The 20,047-nt window shown below is 43.8% G+C and overlaps 1 protein-coding gene across 1 annotated transcript in view; it reads left to right on the top strand.

Moving 5' to 3' along the window:
- syt9a (synaptotagmin IXa) overlaps positions 1-20,047 on the top strand; it is a 41,414-nt gene that overhangs the window by 12,175 nt on the left and 9,192 nt on the right. The window contains exons 2-3 of the mRNA XM_021607508.2: positions 3,486-3,990; positions 5,367-5,925. Coding sequence (XP_021463183.1) covers positions 3,486-3,990; positions 5,367-5,925 — 1,064 coding nt within the window. The remainder of the gene's footprint in view (positions 1-3,485; positions 3,991-5,366; positions 5,926-20,047) is intronic.

Raw genomic sequence — 20,047 nt, 5'->3', positions numbered from 1 at the left:
TCTTCAGAAGAATTCCCAGAGAGGGAGATCTCATCATTACTTCACTTCCTGAGATTGCTTTGGAGGCAAACGCCAAGATGAATCAGAAGGCTCTTCGTGATTGTCTTTCTGTCCCCCCCCTTCCTCGGTGACTGGGGGACCCTGTGCCAGTGTGAATGAGCACACTTAATTATTCATCAAAACACTTTGAAATCTTAATCTTTTATTTGTGATATTTGAGGCTGCCTTGATATGGCCAAAAAGTGCCTGCAACCCATGTTGCATGGAAACATGGGAACACAGTAAACCCTAAACAGTCTCTCTAGCTCTCATTCTGAATGTGAGCTGTACCGCGATGCTCTGTAATTATGATGACGTTGACAGCATTGTAAAGACACATTTCACATTCATAGGACTGTCACTGCTTCCTACAAGACTGTTATGGGGACAACAAAGTGCAATACATCACTAGCATCATCAACATACAACACAACATGTTGCAAGTCATGCTGAAAATATAATTACAGGATTACTTGCAGCATTTTCACAAGGCTTCTCACACTGTATACATACGTGTAGTATCTTAGTTTAAACTGTGTAGAGGATGAGGACCAGCATAGATGTAGGGAGATTCTCCATTGGGCATAAATCATCCTCCATCCTCGACTCCTCTGTCCTCCTCCCCTCCTGACCTGGAAGGAAACCGATAAGTCGTTACCATAAGTAGGAGAATATCATTTTGTTAAGAGCTGAACAGAGGAGTTTGCACTTCTCCTCGATAGCCTCTCCCAGCTGAGAATTCTTACGTATATCCTTCCAGAATCCTACCAGGAAGAGTTTTGTTTTGTAATCCGCCACACCCCCTTTGAATCAACAGAGGGGAGGAGGAGGAGAAAAGTACCCACACGTTTTAAAACGCCCACTTTTAGTCTAGAAAATGTCTGGTACAACTAGCAAAATCTGTTTGAGCCACTATATTCACAGTTTGCCTGATGACGAGCTTGTGGAGGGGAGTCTCATTTCATCAAGCACATTTGTTTCCACGTTTCCTCTCCTCGATTACATTGACATTTTTCAAAAGGAGGCAGGAGAGGAAGGAGAGAGGATGCATCCTTGCATGATTCACAATTTCTTCGAAAATAAGTTGAAATTGAAAACGTTGGTGTTCACATGTGTATTTGCCTGATTTACAACGACACAGGACCAAATGTTCTTATTAAAATAAGTACTGAAATTTTATTTAAATTCTAATTAATTTAGTTGGAGGCAAGTGATTCTCAGCAAATGTAATTTATCTCACCTGTGGTAATTTGCATGGCCAATGTGGCAAAAATAATCAGCCAGTTGGGTTGAAATCTGGTGAAAGAGACGGCCATGGCATATGGTTTTCATCATTTTTATGCTCATCAAAGCTTAATTAACTCAGTTACCACACCAGTGTGGAAGCTCATGCTTTCAATATACTTTGTATCCCTCATTTACTCAAGTGTTTCCATTTACTTTGGCAGTTACCTGTATGATGTGGTTAGTTGGTACGTAAAATACCTATCCAGGCGTAAGATCTGGCAGGCGTCAGCAACGCCTGGGCAGAGGAGCGTGCCCTTTACCTGAGCTTGGTCGCAAATGGGTCTTCCAAATGGACAATGACCCCAAGCATACTTCCAACGTTGTGGAAAAATGGCTTAAGGACAACAAAGTCAAGGTAGTGGAGAGGCCATCACAAAGCCCTGACCTCAATCCTATTGAACATTTGTGGGCAGAACTGAAAAAGCGTGTGCCAGCAAGGAGGCCTACAAACCTGACTCAGTTACACCAGCTCTGTCAGGAGGAATGGCCCAAAATTCACCCAACTTATTGTGGGAAGCTTGTGGAAGGCTACCTGAAATGTTTGACCCAGTTAAATAATGTAAAGGCAATGCTACCAAATACTAATTGAATGTATGTAAACTTCTGACCCACTGGGAATGTGATGAAAGAAATAGAAGCTGAAATAAATCATTCTCTCTACTATTATTCGGACATTTCAGTCTTAAAATAAAGTGGTGATACTAATTGACCTAAAACAGGGATTTTTTACTGGGATTAAATGTCAGGAATGTATTTGGCTACGTTGTATGTAAACCTTCGACTTCAACTGTAGCTAGTATGTTCTGTGAGGAGAAATGAACAGAGAGGTCTGACGTCGTCACACCAATTTAAACTCTTACAGATGATCCATCACATACTTTAATGAATTGCTCAAAATGGCTGTTAAATATCACCTGCACCCCAGGTATATCTAAATATTGAAGATTTAAGCCTGAAGAGTGGCTTGGAACTTGTTCATGTTGGGTCAATTGATTCCCATAGAATGTTTCTCCACAACACATTTTCTTGCTCTATTCCTATCGGTCAAGGACAATGGATTACAGCAGCACTAAAATCAGGACCCTGGCCGCATATGGGACTCCAGAGGAGATGATTAAACAACTTTGGATAATTCCTAATTAAGTTTGTCACACTCCCTCTTTATTAAGAGAATAGTAAAGGAGAATGAGAAAAGTTCCCGCAAAGCACACTTGTAATTGACCAAGCCATGTTTTTTTAAATTAGTGCACAGTGATTTAAATCAGTCTTAGGCTGTTCCTTGTGGTGTGTCTTTAATGGCACACAGCTAGAGAAGCTATGACATACACTACATGAACAAAAGTATGAAGACACCTGCTCGTTGAACATCTCATTCCAAAATCATCATGGGCATTAATATGGAGTTGGTCCCCACTTCGCTGCTATAATAGCCTCCACTCTTCTGGGAAGGCTTTCCACTAGATGTTTGAACATTGCTGTGGGGACTTGCTTTCATTCTGCCACAAGAGCATTAGTGAGGTCAGGCACTGATGTTGGGCAATTAGGCCTGGCTTGCAGTCGGCATTCCAATTTATCCCAAAGGTGTTCGATGGGGTTGAGGTCAGGGCTCTGTACAGGCCAGTCAAGGTCTTCCGATCTCGACAAACCATTTCTGTATGGATCTCGCTTTGTGCACGGGGGCATTGTCATGCTGGAACAGGAAAGGGACTTCCCCAAACTGTTGTCACAAAGTCGGAAACACAGAATCGTTTACAATGTCATTATGTGCTGTAGCGTTAAGAATTCCCTTCATTGGAACTAAGGGACCTAGCCCGAACCATGAAAAAGAAAACCAGACCATTATTCATCCTGCATCCAACTATGAATTGGGGCAGGTAGCGTTCTCCTGGCATCCGCCAAACCCAGATTTGTCCGTTGAACTGCCACATGGGGAAGCGTGATTCATCACGTGTTTTCAATGGCGGCGAGGTAAAAAATGTGTTAAATGATGATGTGATGATTAATTCTCTCCCAAGCTTTTGTCTTGTACATGTGTAATTGATCTTTGTTTGTCTCACTGTGCCTCTCACATCCTTGTATAAGTAAAATTACCCTACACTAACTCTATCCCTTTCTTTCCTCCCTCTCTCCCTCTTTCCACCCCTCCCTGCATTCTGTAGATGTGTCGGTGAGCCTGCTGTCCCTGGTGGTGACAGCCTGTGGCCTGGCCCTGTTCGGGGTCTCAATCTTCGTCTCCTGGAAGCTCTGCTGGATCCCATGGAGGGAGCGTGGCCTCTCCCCCAGCATCAAGGAGCCCACCCATGGGCACCACGATTCCCCCATGGCACCTTTGCAACCCTACGTCCCAGCCAGGGAGCCAGTCTACACGGCCGTCGACCCCCCCGTCCCCGCCCTCGACCGCCGTGAGTCCCATCGCTGCTCCATTGTCCCTGTGGCATCTGGGACAGTGACGGGGCCGGTGACCCCCGTATCACCGCCCCCCATAGCGGCGATCATTCCCATCCCAGAGGCGGCCATGAAGATTAGCCACACATCTCCAGACATCCCTCTGGAAACCCAGAGTAAAGGCCGCGAGAACGGGGTCCACACCAACCCTCGTACGCAGAGGCAGACCACTGAGCCCTCACCCTCCGTCCGGTCAATGTCTATACACACAGAGATTGGGTGAGTACTATATCACAGTCCTCTACTATGATGAAGTCACTATTGTGCCATGTACTGTGCTTGTATACTGTAGTACCTACTATACCAAGTTCCCTTACAATATAAGACTGCTACTAAGACTGCTACTTTGCTTTCATAATAGATAGTATTTAATTAGTTCACCATAATGGTTATCAAAGTAGGAATAAAGATTTCAATACTGTACATTGCCAGTACATGAGTACCACAGTCCACCAGGATTGGAGTTAATTCCACAAATGTAATTCTAATTCAATTCTCTCTCCCTTTAAATTCCATTTAATTTGATTCGAATTCCAGGTCAGTCTTTGAATTCAGAGATAATTACATTCCTCTAAATTCCAATGTTAGGTTTAAATTCCAAGAATTCCACAAATGAAAATTAAATTCCCTCAGGCTTTCAGGCTGATCATGTCAGAAATATAGGAATGCAGGTTGAAATTATTACAAATAATCCTAAATATTTCTTAGGATTATTTTGCTATACTATTTGTGATCATTCCTTTAACTGCCTAATGTAATAATACTGAATTCCAATTAAATTCCAGAGGTTATATGTTTTTACAATTCCAATTCCATTCCAATTAAAGAAAGTCCAAACAGTTACGGAATATTTCTTGAAGATTTTTAACATTTCAATGTCATTCAATGTCAATTATCCACCATGAGTGAACTTTTGAATTCAATTGGAATTTACCCCAACCCTACTGTACAAATATTTATACTGTCCTTCTGAAGTACAGGCATCATAATTGGTTTGCAACTTTGGTTTGCACAATATTTTGCACGAGTGAAATATACCCGACAGCCCATTCATTCATTTGAAATCATTTTCTCAAGATTCTTAATTTCACCTTCAGAACATTGTAAACTCTTCCACACATATGTATAAACCATGACTCACTACGTTGTTAAAGCCCTGTGTGACACAAAAGAGGCAGTTGGGAAGTTCTAGCATTAATCAGGTTTAGAGTACTGAACAGAAACTCAGACATAGCAACCCAGCAGCTGTAGGGCAGCTATCCCATTCAGTCTTGTGGAGTCACGTCCTCTACAGCAAACAATGTTCTATGAGTAATTATAACCACAGACACTCTTTATATAAATGAGTTTCACTTTAGTTTTAAGTAATTTGTTTGTGTTTGAAGGAAAGTCTATCCACTGCTATCCACTGTACAGTGAATTGTTATTTTTGTCGATTGTTGCTTGAGCCGTAATGGTCATATTTGCAGAAAGCCGTTGTCTATTTTATTCAGGTACTCTGTTGTATCAAATACACATTTGCTGTCTCTCTGTGTGTCTCCTTTCACCTATGCTGACAATGGTAATGTGTCTCTTTCTGTCTGTCCTCTACACAGGTCTGACTCTATCCGTAGATTATCTGTAAACAGGTCCAACCCGGACTTTAACGTGGCCCAGTTCCAGAGACAGGACTCTCTGACTGGGATGGGCCTGGGTCTGGGCCGTCTCAAACCAGAGCTTTACAAGCAGCGCTCCCTGGAAGGGGATGAGGGGGGCCGGCGGGGCGGAGGCTGTGGACGCCTACACTTCATTCTTAAGTTTGACTGTGACCTGGAGCAACTAATCGTCAAGATCCACAAGGCGCAGGATCTCCCCGCCAAGGACTTATTGGGCACCTCGGACCCCTACGTCAAGATCTACCTACTACCGGACCGGCAGACCAAACACCAGACCAAGGTTCACCGCAAGACGCTCAACCCCGTGTTCGATGAAGTATTCCTGTTCCCCGTGGAGTACGCTGAGCTGCCGACGCGCAAGCTGCACTTCAGTGTCTACGACTTTGATCGCTTCTCGCGCCATGATATCATCGGCCAGGTGGTGGTGGACAACTTCCTGGATCTGGTGGACTTCCCTGCAGAGACAAAGCTTTGCCGGGACATCCAGTACGTCTCCACGGTGAGTCAACACGTTCTGTTTGATCACTTCCTGTTTCCGGCTTGTAGGGGAAGGATTGTTCTGCTTAATAAACGCTGTAGATTTACTAAGATAAATGGTCAATTATAACTATAGCAGGATACTCATTTCAGATTAGCCATTTTTACGGCACTTTCCTCTGGTTGAATGCCTCATATACATTTTTCAAGATGAGCCACAGTAAGCTTCATCTGCAATAAAGAAAATGGGCTCTATTTCCGGCAGCGCTTGTGTCAAACGTGTGTTAGTTTGCAATTTCGTCATGTAAAAACTGTCGCACTGGCATTTTCCAGCCCTAATGTCGGGTTCGGCAATTTACCTGCCTTAAATCAGCTTGCTTGTGCTCCAATGGGAGGGGTGGAAATATTTGAGGTGTGTCCTTAAAAACATGATCCAAAGTGCTAATTTGAGGCAGCACTCAAAGGGATATTTAAGACCAATCAAAAGCTGGTTTTAGCGTTAACGCAGTTGGTTATGGCATGTATTTTGACAGCAGAAACACAGCCTATCCAGCTGTGACACACACTGCCCATATGCACATGGCACAAGATTAGCCTAATGTGCTTTTGGCGCCTGCATATACTTCGTATTCAGAAACAGAAAAAAAACATTTTTACGTTTTGTTCATTTTATTTGGTTAGAAACCAAGCATGGCCTCACCTCCTCTCAATCAAGGCTTTTTGTAGTCCTGCCTAATGCAATTGCGAAGTAGTCGAAACTCGAGTATGCTTGGGGTCATTGTCCATTTGGCTAACCCATTTGCGACCAAGCTTTAACTTCCTGACTGATGTCTTGAGATGTTGCTTCAATATATCCACATAATTTTCCTTCCTCATGACGCCATCTATTTTGTAAAGTGCACCAGTCCCTGCTGCAGCAAAGCACCCCCACCTCATGATGCTGCCACCCCCATGATTCGTGGTTGGGATGGTGTTCTTCGGCTTGCAAGCATCCCCCTTTTTCCTCCAAACATAACAATGGTCATTATAGCCAAACAGTTCTATTTCTGTTTCATCAGACCAGAGGACATTTCTCCAAAAAGTATGATCTTTGTCCCCATGTGCTGTTGCAAACCGTAGTCTGGCTTTTTTATTGTGGTTTTGGAGCAGTGGCTTCTTCCTTGCTGAGCGGCCTTTCAGGTTATGTCGACATAGGACTCATTTTACTGTGGATATAGATCATTTTGTACCTGTTTCCCCCAGCATCTTCACAAGGTCCTTTGTTGTTGATTTGCACTTTTCACACCAAAGTACGTTCATCTCTAGGAGACAGAAGCCGTCTCCTTCCTGAGCGATATGACGGCTGCGTTGTCCCATGGTGTTTATACTTGCGTACTATTGTTTGTATCGATGGACGTTGTACCTTCAGGCATTTGGAAATTGCTCCCAAGGATGAACCAGACTTGTGGAGGTCTACAATTTTTTTCTGAGGTCTTCGCTGATTTATTTTGATTTTCCCATGATGTCAAGCAAAGAGGCAGTTTGAAGGTAGGCCTTGAAATACATCCACAGGTACTCATCCAATTGACTCAAATGATGTCATTTAGCCTGTCAGAAGATTCTAAAGCCATTACATCATTTTCTGGAATTTCCCAAGCTATTTAAAGGCACTTCTGACTTCTGACCCACTGAAATTGTGATACAGTGAATTATAAGTCAAATCATCTGTCTGTAAACAATTGTTTGACTAATTACTTGTGTCATGCACAAAGTAGATGTCCTAACCAACTTGCCAAAACTATAGTTTGTTAACAAGATATTTGTGGAGTGGTTGAAAAACAAGTTTTAATTATTGACTCCAAAGTAGGTGTACGTAAACATCTGACTTCAACTGTACCCAAGAAAAAGTGTTGTAACGTGGAGAAAACAAAAATGACTGCTAGCCAGCTCACTGAGCTGACAGTTGGGGAGAAATTAGTGGATTTAGCTTGTGCGTGGAGTGAATGGATCTCCACTTTTTCAAAGAGGATTTATTTTATGATGACTTTGTTCTGTCTTACTGTAGTTCTGGTGCTGGTGAAAATAATGTTTCTTCAACCTGGAGTATGGTATCAGATCATTGTTACTACACTGAGCCTAATGAGAGACTCTGATGTATTATTCTGACAGGTTTGGGGCAATATGAAGTTCATATATTTGGGCAGATATTTAAATACCTAGTCTTGGAATCCCACAAAGGAAAATAGGAGTCATTAATCCATATGGTGCAAACATGTTATTAAATTGAGTCTCATTTCAGTTAGCCTACACATCATTGTGTTTCTCCTCAGATTTTGCCTACACATATGTGACTGGTTACAGGATCCTATGCATTTGACGCTAGTTCCTACTTCAAAAGAGAGCCGTTTGAAAAAAATTCATATAGGGAGAAATACAGGATTCTTCCAGGCTAGCCATGATTGGCTGAGATAGTGGAGGGGCTGGAAATGCCGAGAGATGAGTCCTTATTGGTGTGTCATGTCACAGGCTTCAGTGTAAAAATGAATGGGGGCTCCCCTGGTCAGTATATAGATAATCTTTTCTATAACATATTTTTGGGACTATATAGCTTTTTTTAATTGACCCTTTATTTAACTAGGCAAGTCAGTTAAGAACAAATTCTTCTTTACAATGACGCCCTACCCCGGCCAAACCCTAACCCGGATGATGCTGGGACAATTGTGCGCTGCCCTATGGGACTCCCAATCACAGCCAGTTTGATACAGCCAGGAATCAAACCAGGGTCTGTAGTTACGCCTTTAGCACTGAGATGCAGTGCCTTAGACCGCGGCGCCACTCGGGAGAAGAGATAAAAAATGAATAGGAAAAGAGACAAAAAATAAAATAAGAAGTAATTTGTAAAAAAAAAAGAAACACCACCAAAATGGGCAGGTGCTCCAGCACCCCTAGGTGCTCTACCTGTACACGTGCTTGCTAGTATCTAATCTCTCAGTAGTGAAGCATTGTCTCCTTGAGGAAGATAACTCATAATCACTTTCTCTGCATTGTTCCATCCAGTGGACCCTGGTGAAGGACACAGGCATTTCCATTAGTATTAGCAGTAAGCACTAATCTTCCCAATTCACCCCATCTCAGCTCCTTTCCACCAGGTCCTAACCTCATTCAGCAGAGCTAAATGGGCCCATGGTGATGATGCCTGAGGTCATCAGGAATGAGTGCTCATCACAGTGCCGCGTAAATTAGACACCTGTGTGTGTTTGTGTGATGGAAAGTTCGGTGTGTGTGTGTGTAAAAATACACTACCATTCAAAAGCAGCCAACAATGTGTTATTTCATAGTTTGAATGTCTTCACTATTATTCTACAATGTAGAAAATAGTCGAAATAAAGAAAAACCCTGGAATGAGTAGTTGTGTCCAAACTTCTGACTGGTACTGTATGTCTGTCACTCTTAGGGCTGGCACAACTACAAGTACTGTATAACCTTGTAACCGACAGTTATGGATGAAGACCATGAAAATAAAAGAACTGTCTTAAGAAAAAACAAGATGGGACGGGACAGCCGGGCATTTTTGCGGTCGAGTCAATTTCTGTTGGAACATTTTTGTTTCTTTTTTATTTCACCTTTATTTAACCAGGTAGGCCAGTTGAGAACAAGTTCTCATTTACAACTGCGACCTGGCCAAGATAAAGCAAAACAGTGTGACAAAAACAACAACACAGTTACACATAAACAAACGTACAGGCAATAACACAATAGAAAAATCTTTACACAGTGTGTGCAAATGAAGTAAGGAGGTAAGGCAATAAATAGGCTGTAGTGGCGAATAGGCTGTAGTGGCGAAGTAATTACAATTTAGCATTAACACTGGAGTGATAGATGTGCAGATGATGATGCGCAAGTAGAGATACTGGGGTGCAAAAGAGAAAAAAGATAACAATATGGGGATGAAGTAGTTGGGTGGGCTATTTACAGATTGTCTGTGTACAGGTATAGTGATCTGTAAGCTGCTCTGACAGCTGGTGCTTATAGTTAGTGAGGGAGATGTAAGTCTCCAGTTTCAGTGACTTTTGCAATTCGTTCCAGTCATTGGCAGCAGAGAACTGGAAGTAAAGGAGGCCAAAGGAGGTGTTGGCTTTGGGGATGGCGAGAGACATACACCTGCTGAGATAAGGTGGGGATTTACCTAGCAAAGACTTATAGATGACCTGGAGGCAGTGGGTTTGGACTCTACAACATGAAGAAATATTGTTGCTCCTTGCTGAAACAAGCAAGGTGTTGTAGCAAACAAGTATTTGGTTGCTTAGGCAATGCCACCCTTCCTGCAGCAGCACATGCAGTCGAGGAGAGGAGAAAATGTGCATGTACATTTAAAAATTAAAAATTAAGTTCTCTCTACTTTTTTCTGTAGACTGCTGTCTCCTGCAATTTTTTATATGACACTCTCCAACCACTTCTCCCCATTATGTCTTCTTAGAATAGAGATGTTTAATCATCTCCTCACAGCAATCCTTTTCAAAGTTGTGTAAGATCAGACAGACCTGTCTTGTTGTGGACAATCACAGGTAGGCCCTGTCTTCAGTGATCTCATTGATGGACCAGCGCTTTTCTCAGTGTGTGAGTGTGTGAGCTACAGTAGCTGTGACCATTGATCCTGTCTGTGTTTTTCATGTCACATGGAACTGGCATTTATCAGAGCTCTGCCCTCCCATTGATTATAAAATATGATTCATATTATTCCAGGGAGGTCAGTGCTGAATCAATGAGGCATAGCTGATGAAGAGAACACCCTCACACACACTGATATATGATGACATTTGTCACAGAGGATTTAACACCCACTCAGAGCATTCCTGTACACACAGGTTTGCGATACAGTCACAGAGCAAGGACAGCATGCAAATGTTGACAGCATGCATAATAATAATTCATGAGCCGGTTATTCTGTCCTCTGTGTTGGGGTTCAGGTGATTCTGTGCCTTTGATAGTGATACAAGTCTTGTAGTTTGTCTGAACAGCAACCATTTTGACTTTCATGAGTTTGGAACCCAGGTGACCTGACTCTAGGTGACTCATTATTCCTTCAGGATGACTGTGTCAGAGCCCTGTGCCCTGTTGCCTGGAGAATAATAGGGATAGCTAATGACCTGCCTTTCCCTTCAACCCATATCAATGGAACTCAAAGGCACTTAGACCAGGGGTGGTCAATCCTACTCTGGCCCTGGCTGTCGACTTTTGTTCCAGCCAATGTGGGTGGTTGGATAGTGTAAGTCAGGGCTGGCCAGCCCTACTCGTGTGAAGCTACATAGACTTTTCATACTTTTCCAGTACTGATTCAACCAATGCCCTGCTGAATCCTGTGTTAGTGCTGGGCTACATTCACATAGAGATCTTTTATTGAGGCCCTGGGGTTTTGGATGTAAAGGTTGGGCTTCAGAGTGTACTCAGTGGTAATTATCTGAATGCAGGCCCTCTGCTGCCTTGTTAACATCAGCCGTCCTCTCCTGTCCCCTCTCCTACTCTGCTCTCTCTCTTCACTGCTCTGCTCTCCTCTCCCCTCCACTGCTATCTTCTTGTCTCACATAATTGGTTGTCTAACATATTGGCCACATGTGTGCGTGTGTCTGACTGTCTCAGTGTGGTTTAATTGGATGCTCTGTGACACAACTGAACCCTACCTCCATCCCCTCACCTCTTCTGCCTCCTCTCTCTCACCTCCCTCCTCCACTCAGCTCTACCTCCTCCGCCTCCACCTCACCTGTCTGGTAATCAGGCAATTGGTTCTCTCTCTCTCTGGGTGATGACGGTGTACCCACCATCTCTGATGAGCTCTACTTTAACCATGAATACTAATGTTCGACTAAATAATAATATGAATACACTCTTATTTTTTTTCTAAGAGTGTACAGTTGGACACAATGAGGGTGGTAATAGGCTGGGCAGAGAAATAAAAGTATATAGTGGAGGGCAGACAGTGTAGGTAGTAATTAATAAATGGCCACTCATATTGGGTCTTTGAAGTTTAATTAGACTTCAAATGTATTTGCCACTTTGATCCAGCCATTATTTAGGAATATGACCTAAATAATGTTCCAGTGAGGGGGTGTCTGGTAACATGGGTCATTAGCTCTTAGTGTGTCTATATTTGGAAAGGACAAAAATATCAGTCTCAAGCTCATGGTATTTCATTTGACAGCAGGCACATAATTGAGAGCAGTGGTATTTGGATGTATGTGTGTGTGTGCATGTGTGTGTGTGTGGGTGGGAGTGTGAGTGTACATGCATGTGCCACATGTGCTTCTGTGCATGTTTATGTTTGAATACACATAGCAGGATGGAGGGCTTCATTTCAGAGGGGAGTGACCTAAATCTCGGCTGTCAGTGAGAGGGGGGCAGCTTTGACAGGTTGACACAGAGATGGTGATGGTATCCAATAATCACTAGAGCCTGTCTAGGGCTGGACCGGGCCTCCCACTAAGTCTGGAGCCCCAGCAACAACAGGGAGCAGCCCTACCTAAGACCAAGAAATCATACATCCCTCATGACTAAGACCAGGAGTTTTCCTGACCATGTAACCTGACCAGGAAAAACTCTGGTCCTAGTTATAGCCTGTAAGTTATACATTTATAGATTTTTTGTCTTTATATTTTATTTTCACTATGATATTACAATTGGATTGCAGTAGTCTTGTTTGTGTTGAGCTGCCTGTGGTTAGCATTCCTTAGCCTGAGGGCACATGAAGCTCTCTGGAACAGATCAAACCCAATCCAAACCACATGATATCTGTCTAAGATGCTCTGTCAAGCTAAGGACCCTGGGACTAAACACCTCCTTCTGCAACTGGATCCTGGACTTCCTGACTGGCCGCCCCCAGGTGGTAAGGGTAGGTAACAACACATCCGCCACTCTGATCCTCAACAAGGGGGCCCCTCTGGGGTGCAAGCTCAGTCCCCTCCTGTGCTCCCTGTTAACTCACGACTGCATGGACAGGCACGACTTCAAGACTATCATTAAGTTGTGTACAACAACATCTCCCTCAACATGATCAAAACAAAGGAGATGATTGTGGACTACAAGAAAAGGAGGACCGAGCACGCCCCCATTCTCATCAACGGGGCTGTAGTGGAGCAGTGGAGGATCTCTAGCTACAGTATATTATGTACACTTGGGTTAACCGCTCACTGTGTACTGTGACATGAATACACCTGATGAGGGGGCTTGAACCAGAGATCCTCCAGTTATAAGTAACGCATTACCTTCAAAGCTGTCATGTAGCCAGTCAGAGTCTGGACCCAGTGAAAAATGTCAGAGCACACTTATATTATCATAGATCAGAAGAAACAAAGAAACCTGACAGGACTACTCTCTAGTGTCTATAACACTCTGTGTCCACCCAATATATTCTATCTTCCCTCTCTCTGAACCACTAGTCAAGGGGAAAAGAGAAAGAACAAAAAACAGAGTGAGATGAAGGGTGAGATAGTATGAAACAACCCCGCTGAAGTGTTACTGAGAAAGAGGGAGGAGTGTGTCTCATAGAGCTGACAAGATCATTCATCTCTCCCTTCTTTCACAACCTGAGGCAATCAGATCCACATCTCCTCACATAGCTGACAGAATCACACAGGCGGATCCTCACTGACCAGCTGTATCAATGATGGGGAAGATATACATGGGGACGGAATGTTATTCTTTACAACATGCCAGTTGCACTGAAATATCACAGCTATTGTAAGTTAACAACACGCCTCAATTACTTTGGAAATGTAGCAGTTTCTCTGAAATGGAACAGTTATTGTAAGATAGCAACTTGCCTTGAATGACAAAATAACTCCTCATCCCTTTCATCATTAGCTAGACACAGTTGTATTGTTCAATGTTATTTTCACAGCCTTTCAGATCTGTTGTAACCTGCTGTTACGTTTACCAGCTGCGTGTTAACTTTGAATATGTGTAGACAGAGTGTGTGTTGCTACTGCACTCTGATACCACTGCACACCAAACATAGACGAAGTTGATGACAGTCATGGCTCCCGAAATAGTAGAGCAGTGATGTTGTTCAAATGACATCCCAGAAAGCGTCAGAGAAACAGTGAAAAGTACAGTTTTATTTGTAGCTTGGCCTATTTCGAGTACGTCAAACAACACATTGTTGGTTGGTGGATATAAAGTCTGAGATCTTTGATAGGCTGATGAAGAATTTGTGCTAGGATATAATCAGTGCCACCTATTGAGGTTAGCATAGGGCTAACGTGTGCCATATTATCTGATGGGACCAGCTGTAACTTACCGTTCTGTAATGTGCAAGTAAATAGACCATTTTAATTGGCTGATACGCATTTTGTGCTGGAGAACCTGTTTATATTTAAATGGTTCCTTGTGGTCGCAAGTTGCACCCTGTGTGTTTGCACTTATGTGATGAGCATTGCTATTATGATTTTCTAACAGTGAAAAAAAGTAATATTCACAAATCCATCTTTCTTGGAGGAATAGCCTTGATAAGGCTAGATTGTGGTTGCCATTTAAAGACAATCCAAGGTGGTTGTGGGGAACGTGACCTGTTTCTCTCCTTCAGGTTCTCTACAATCCTTCAGTGGTTGTCTCAACCAAGTCTGGCCTTCTGTTGTTTGCCAATGCATACTTTTACATTTTAGTCATTGAGCAGACACTTATCCAGAGCAATTTGGGTTAAGGGACAGATTTCTCACTTGGTCGCCTCAGGGATTTGAACCAGCAACCTTACGGTTCCATGCCCAATGCTCTTAAGCGCTAGGCTACCTGCCACCCTGCACACACATACACGCACGAGGACAGGAATGCGCACACACACACACATATACACACACACACACACTAACACACATACATACACGAACACACACACAAAACCAATATCCGCTTAGTTGACGTATAACTGATTGTTAGGCTCGCGGGAGAGCAGCCCTGCTGGTTATAGAGGGGTGTTTGCTTATCTGCTGCAATATTGGCCATTTGTCAAAATCACGGCACAGCATAGGCTTCTATTGATGGTGAATGCAGAGTCATTGTTATAAATGAAGCAGAGACAGCTTGCCTGTATAACTGACTGGGTGCTATTTCAGGTTTGTGTTCCTCTGCTCAGGGAAGATGCAGCACCAAGGAGGCAGCAGCATTGTCACATTGTAATGATTTAGAGCTATGAGCACACAATAAGAAGACGTCTCTGACAAACACAGGATCCAGTACACTTGTTGTTTGTCTCTAGTGTGAAGGGCCTATACAGTTCAATGGAAGTGCAGCTACTGTATATTCCACATCTGTGCTGAGGCCATGACCATAGAAGAAATCATTTTATATGTAATTTTGATGTTCTGAAACAAAGAGGTATGACTGCAGGACTCACTTAGCTTCTTCTATGCAGAGTAGTAGCTACTGTAAGTAGATTATGTTACCTGAAACCATGGCTATTTCTTTGATCATTGGCGTTAGCAGTGTATTGTCTCTACGAGGCTGTACTTTAGCTGGGATGTGTAAAGCCAGTGAGATTTGGGCCTGTGAGGCGACGTGATGACCAGAGACTCTCAGTGGAGCACAGTCGTCACCTTCTCCTACACCCGCTGTTGCCTCCTACACCTACTGTCACCCCCTTCCCACCGTGCCCTCTTCAAATGCAATTTCCTGCTGGCGAAGGCCCTACTGGGGGTCCCCGGGTGCCTGGGACACGGATCTAACCCTTCTCATCCTGCTTGCACCCCTGAGCAACCTGATAGGAAGACAATTAGGGAGAGGCGTGTAAATGTCACAGGACGCAGGGACCTCATTACGGAACACCACAGGGGGTTCTGGGAGAAAACAAACACCCCCCCATCGGGCATGGTAGACGGCAGAGAGAGACCAGCAGAACGCACTGCTATTAACAGTCTGAGGGGCATTCTGTTTGTGTTCACTAATCTAGTTTGGGAAGGAGAAAGTAATTGTAAAAAAAAAAATGCTTCCGAGTTTTTGATGGAGTGCAAGGCTGCATACGTATCAAGATGCCTTAGGAATGCCTCGTGGTATTCATTAGTAGGACTACGGTACTATATACAGTGGTTCCACCTTTAAAAGTTGACAGCTTACACCGCGGAACTTAGAGGTAATTTTTGGTTTAGTACGTTACCCTGCGTCACCACTTCATTGCTCCAGACCAGCTCAAGGGGGAGTTAGAGCACTGATTATGCTTTTGGGTCCTACTGTGTCTCTAACTGACAATGAATCTGTGACTTAAAACCTAAATAGAAACTGATAATTGTGCACAATTTCAGTATTACTTACTAAAACTGTTGTTACGCTAAGGTTTTTTATTTATTTATTTTTTTAGGATTATTTTGCTCTTACTGTAGTACTGTAGGCCACTCCCGGCCAGCCATTTTGTACAGCACCTGAGTGGTGCAATGGTCTAAGACGCTGCATAGCAGCTGTGTTGCTACAGATGCTGGTTCAATACCTGAGTTGGCCTTGACTGGGAAACCCATGAGATGACTGTAGGGTTTTGTTTTTTCTCCATCTAAAAACAGAAACAAATCATTCTAAATAACAAACTGGCTTTATTTACAAATTAGAAATTAGCCCCATTAGCCCCATGTTCAAGAATGGCCTTTTTCTCACTCATTTTACATTATTTGAAAATGAAATAATCTCCAAAATATTGTTATTTTTTAAACAAAGCGATTATTATTATTATTAATTTAGAATTATATAAAATCCTGTTGCATATCCTCACATGTATATATTATTAACCCTGTTATTAGCAGGACAATATATATTGATCATGGCTCCCGAGTGGCGCACAATGGGACTGCCTTGCAGCTCTACAGCTGTATCTACTGAAAGAGTGCAAGGTTCAAGGCACGAGGGCAGGGGGCACGGGATGGGCCGCAGAGCCGCGCACAGAAGACCTACCTAGCCCATGGGGAAGAGGGTGGACCCCCACCCTGCCACACTGGCAACATTTTAAGGGGCATTGCATTTATAATGGCGCTGACTAGGGAAACGTTCTCGCTGTTCTGTTCTTAGTGCCAGTCTGCAGGTTCACACTGAAATGATGTAACTAATAATGACATCTTTATGCTTTCATTGATAAAATAATAAAAATACTCTTTCAAAAGGCCGATGTTTAGTTAGTTGGATAGTTGGATCCATAACGAATTACTATGGGAATAAATATCGCTGAATTACAGAAATATCCTCCAATCCTCTATATGTAATTATTGGCGGAGAGTCATGTCATATTTTTCGATTTACTGTAGGTCTACCGTAGGCGACTTGAGTCTCACTAGTGTTGAGTAATGTGCTGTTAAAATTGGTGTAGGTCTTATTTATTTAAAGAGTATATTGAAGTTACATGCAATAGCCTAAAACTATTTTAGCACCGTTTTGCACTGCTCTGAGACAAGCATGGGGACTGGTCTTGATAAATCAATGACCTTCCGGCCCCGACAAAGATGGCCGCCTCGCTTTGTGTTCCTAGGAAACTAAGCAGTATTGTTATTTCTTACATTGTTACCCCAGGTAATCTTAGGTTTTATTACATACAGTCGGGAGGAACTATTGGAAATAAGAGCAAGAGCAACGTCAACTCACCAACATTACGACCAGGAATTCGACTTTCCCGATGCGTATCCTCTGTTTGGCCTACCACCCAGGACAATGGATCGGATCCCAACCGGCGACCCAAAACAACGATGCCGTAGAAGGGGCAGACGGAGCGGTCTTCTGGTCAGGCTCTGTAGACGGGCACATCGCACACCTCTCCCGAGCATACTACTCGCCAATGTCCAGTCTCTTGACAACAAGGTAGAAGAACCGCATTATCCGACCGCATTATCTACCAAGAGAAGTCTCTTCGATCATAATCACAGTCGTGTATATTCCCCCCAAGCAGGCACATCGACGGCCTTGGAAGAACTTCATTGGACTCTATGTAAACTGAAAACCACATATCCTGAGGCTGCATTTATTGTAGCCGGGGATTTTAACAAGGATAATCTGAAAACAAGGCTCCCCAAATTCTAGCAGCATATCGATTGTGCTACCAGGGCTGGTAAAACCCTAGACCACTGTTATTCTAACTTTCACAACACATATAAGGCCCTCCCCCACCCTCCCTTCGGAAAAGCTGACCGCGACTCCATTTTGTTGCTCCCAGCCTATAGACATAAACTAAAACAGGAAGCATCCGCACTCAGGTCTGTTCAACGCTGGTCCAACCAATCGGATTCCACGCTTCAAGATTGCTTCGATCACATGGACTGGGATATGTTCCACATTGCGGCGAACAACAACATTGACGAAAACGCTGATTCGGTGTGCAAGTTTATTAACAAGTGCATCGGTGGTGTTGTACCCACAGCGTCTATTAAAACATTCCCCAACCAGAAACCGTGGATGAATGGCAGCATTCGCGCAAAACTGAACACGAGAACCACTGCTTTTAATCAGGGCAAGGTGACCGGAAACATGACCGAATACAAACAGTGTAGCTATTCCCTCAGCCAAGCAATCAAACAAGCTTAGCGTCTGTACAGAGACAAAGTGGAGTTGCAATTCAACGGCTCAGACGCCAGAGGTATGTGGCAGGGTCTACAGTCAATCACGGACTACAAAAGAAAAACCAGCACCGATGCAGATCACGATGCCTTGCTCCCATACACACTAAACAACTTTTTTGCTCACTTTGAAGATAATACAGTGCCACTGACACGGCCCGCTACCAAAACCTGAGGGCTCTCCTTCACTGTAGCCAACGTAAGTAAAACATTTAAACGTGATAACCCTCGCAAGGCTGCAGGCCCAGAAGGCATCCCCGGCCACGTCCCCAGAGCATGCGCAGACCAGCTGGCTGGTGTGTTTACAGACATATTCAATCAATCCTTATCCCAGTCTGCTGTTCCCACATGCTTCAAGAGGGCCACCATTGTTCCTGTTCCCAAGAAAGCTAAAGTAACTGAACTAAATGACTACCGCCCTGTAGCACTCACTTCCGTCATCATGAAGTGCTTTGAGAGACTAGTCAAGGACCATATCACCTCCACCCTACCTGACACCCTAGACCCACCGGGCCGCCCCCAGGTGGTGAGGGTAGGTAACAACATCTCCACCCCGCTGATCCTCAACACTGGGTCCCCACAAGGGTGCATTCTCAGCCATCTCCTGTACTCCCTGTTCACCCATGACTGTGTGGCCATGCACGCCTCCAACTCAATCATCAAGTTTGCAGACGACACTACAATGGTAGGCTTGATTACCAACAACGACGAGACGGCAGACAGGGAGGAGGTGAGGGTCCTCGGAGTGTGGTGTCAGGAAAATAACCTCACACTCAACGTCAACAAAACAAAGGAGATGATCGTGGACTTCGGGAAACAGCAGAGGGAGCAGCCCCCTATCTACATTGACGGGACAGTAGTGAAGAGGGTGGAGAGTTTTAAGTTCCTTGGCGTACACATCACGGACAAACTGAAATGGTCCATCCACACAGACAGCGTGGTGAAGAAGGCGCAGCAGCGCCTCTTCAACCTCAGGAGGCTGAAGAATTTTGGCTTGTCACCAAAAGCACTCACAAACTTTTACAGATACAAAATTGAGAGCATCTTGTCGGGCTGTACGCCTGGTACAGCAGCTGCTCCGCCCATAACCGGAAGGCTCTCCAGCGGGTAGTGAGGTCTGCACAACGCATCACCGGGTGCAAACTACCTGCCCTCCAGGACACCTACACCACCCGATGTCACAGGAAGGCCAAATAGATCATCAAGGACAACAACCCCCCGAGTCACTGCCTGTTCACCCCGCTATCATCCAGAAGGCGAGGTCAGTAAAGCTGGGACCGAGAGACTGAAAAACAGCTTCTATCTCAAGGCCATCAGACTGTTGAACAGCCATAACTAACATTGAGTGGCTGCTGCCAACACACTGACTCAACTCCAGCCACTTTAATAATGGAAAAATTGATGTAATCAATTTATCACTAGCCACTTTATATTATACAATGTTTACGTACCCTACATCTCATGTTTAAACTGTACTCTCTACCATCTACTGCATCTTGTCATCTTGATGTAATGTATCACTAGCCACTTTAAACAATGCCACTTCATATAATGTTTTCATACCCTACATTACTCATCTCATATGTATATACTGTACTC

The sequence above is a fragment of the Oncorhynchus mykiss genome, chromosome 6, assembly GCF_013265735.2.
Source record: "Oncorhynchus mykiss isolate Arlee chromosome 6, USDA_OmykA_1.1, whole genome shotgun sequence".
NCBI classification, from domain to species: Eukaryota; Metazoa; Chordata; class Actinopteri; order Salmoniformes; family Salmonidae; genus Oncorhynchus; species Oncorhynchus mykiss.
The sequence above is the reverse complement of the archived record's forward strand: the minus strand, read 5'-3'. Positions and strand labels throughout refer to the sequence as shown.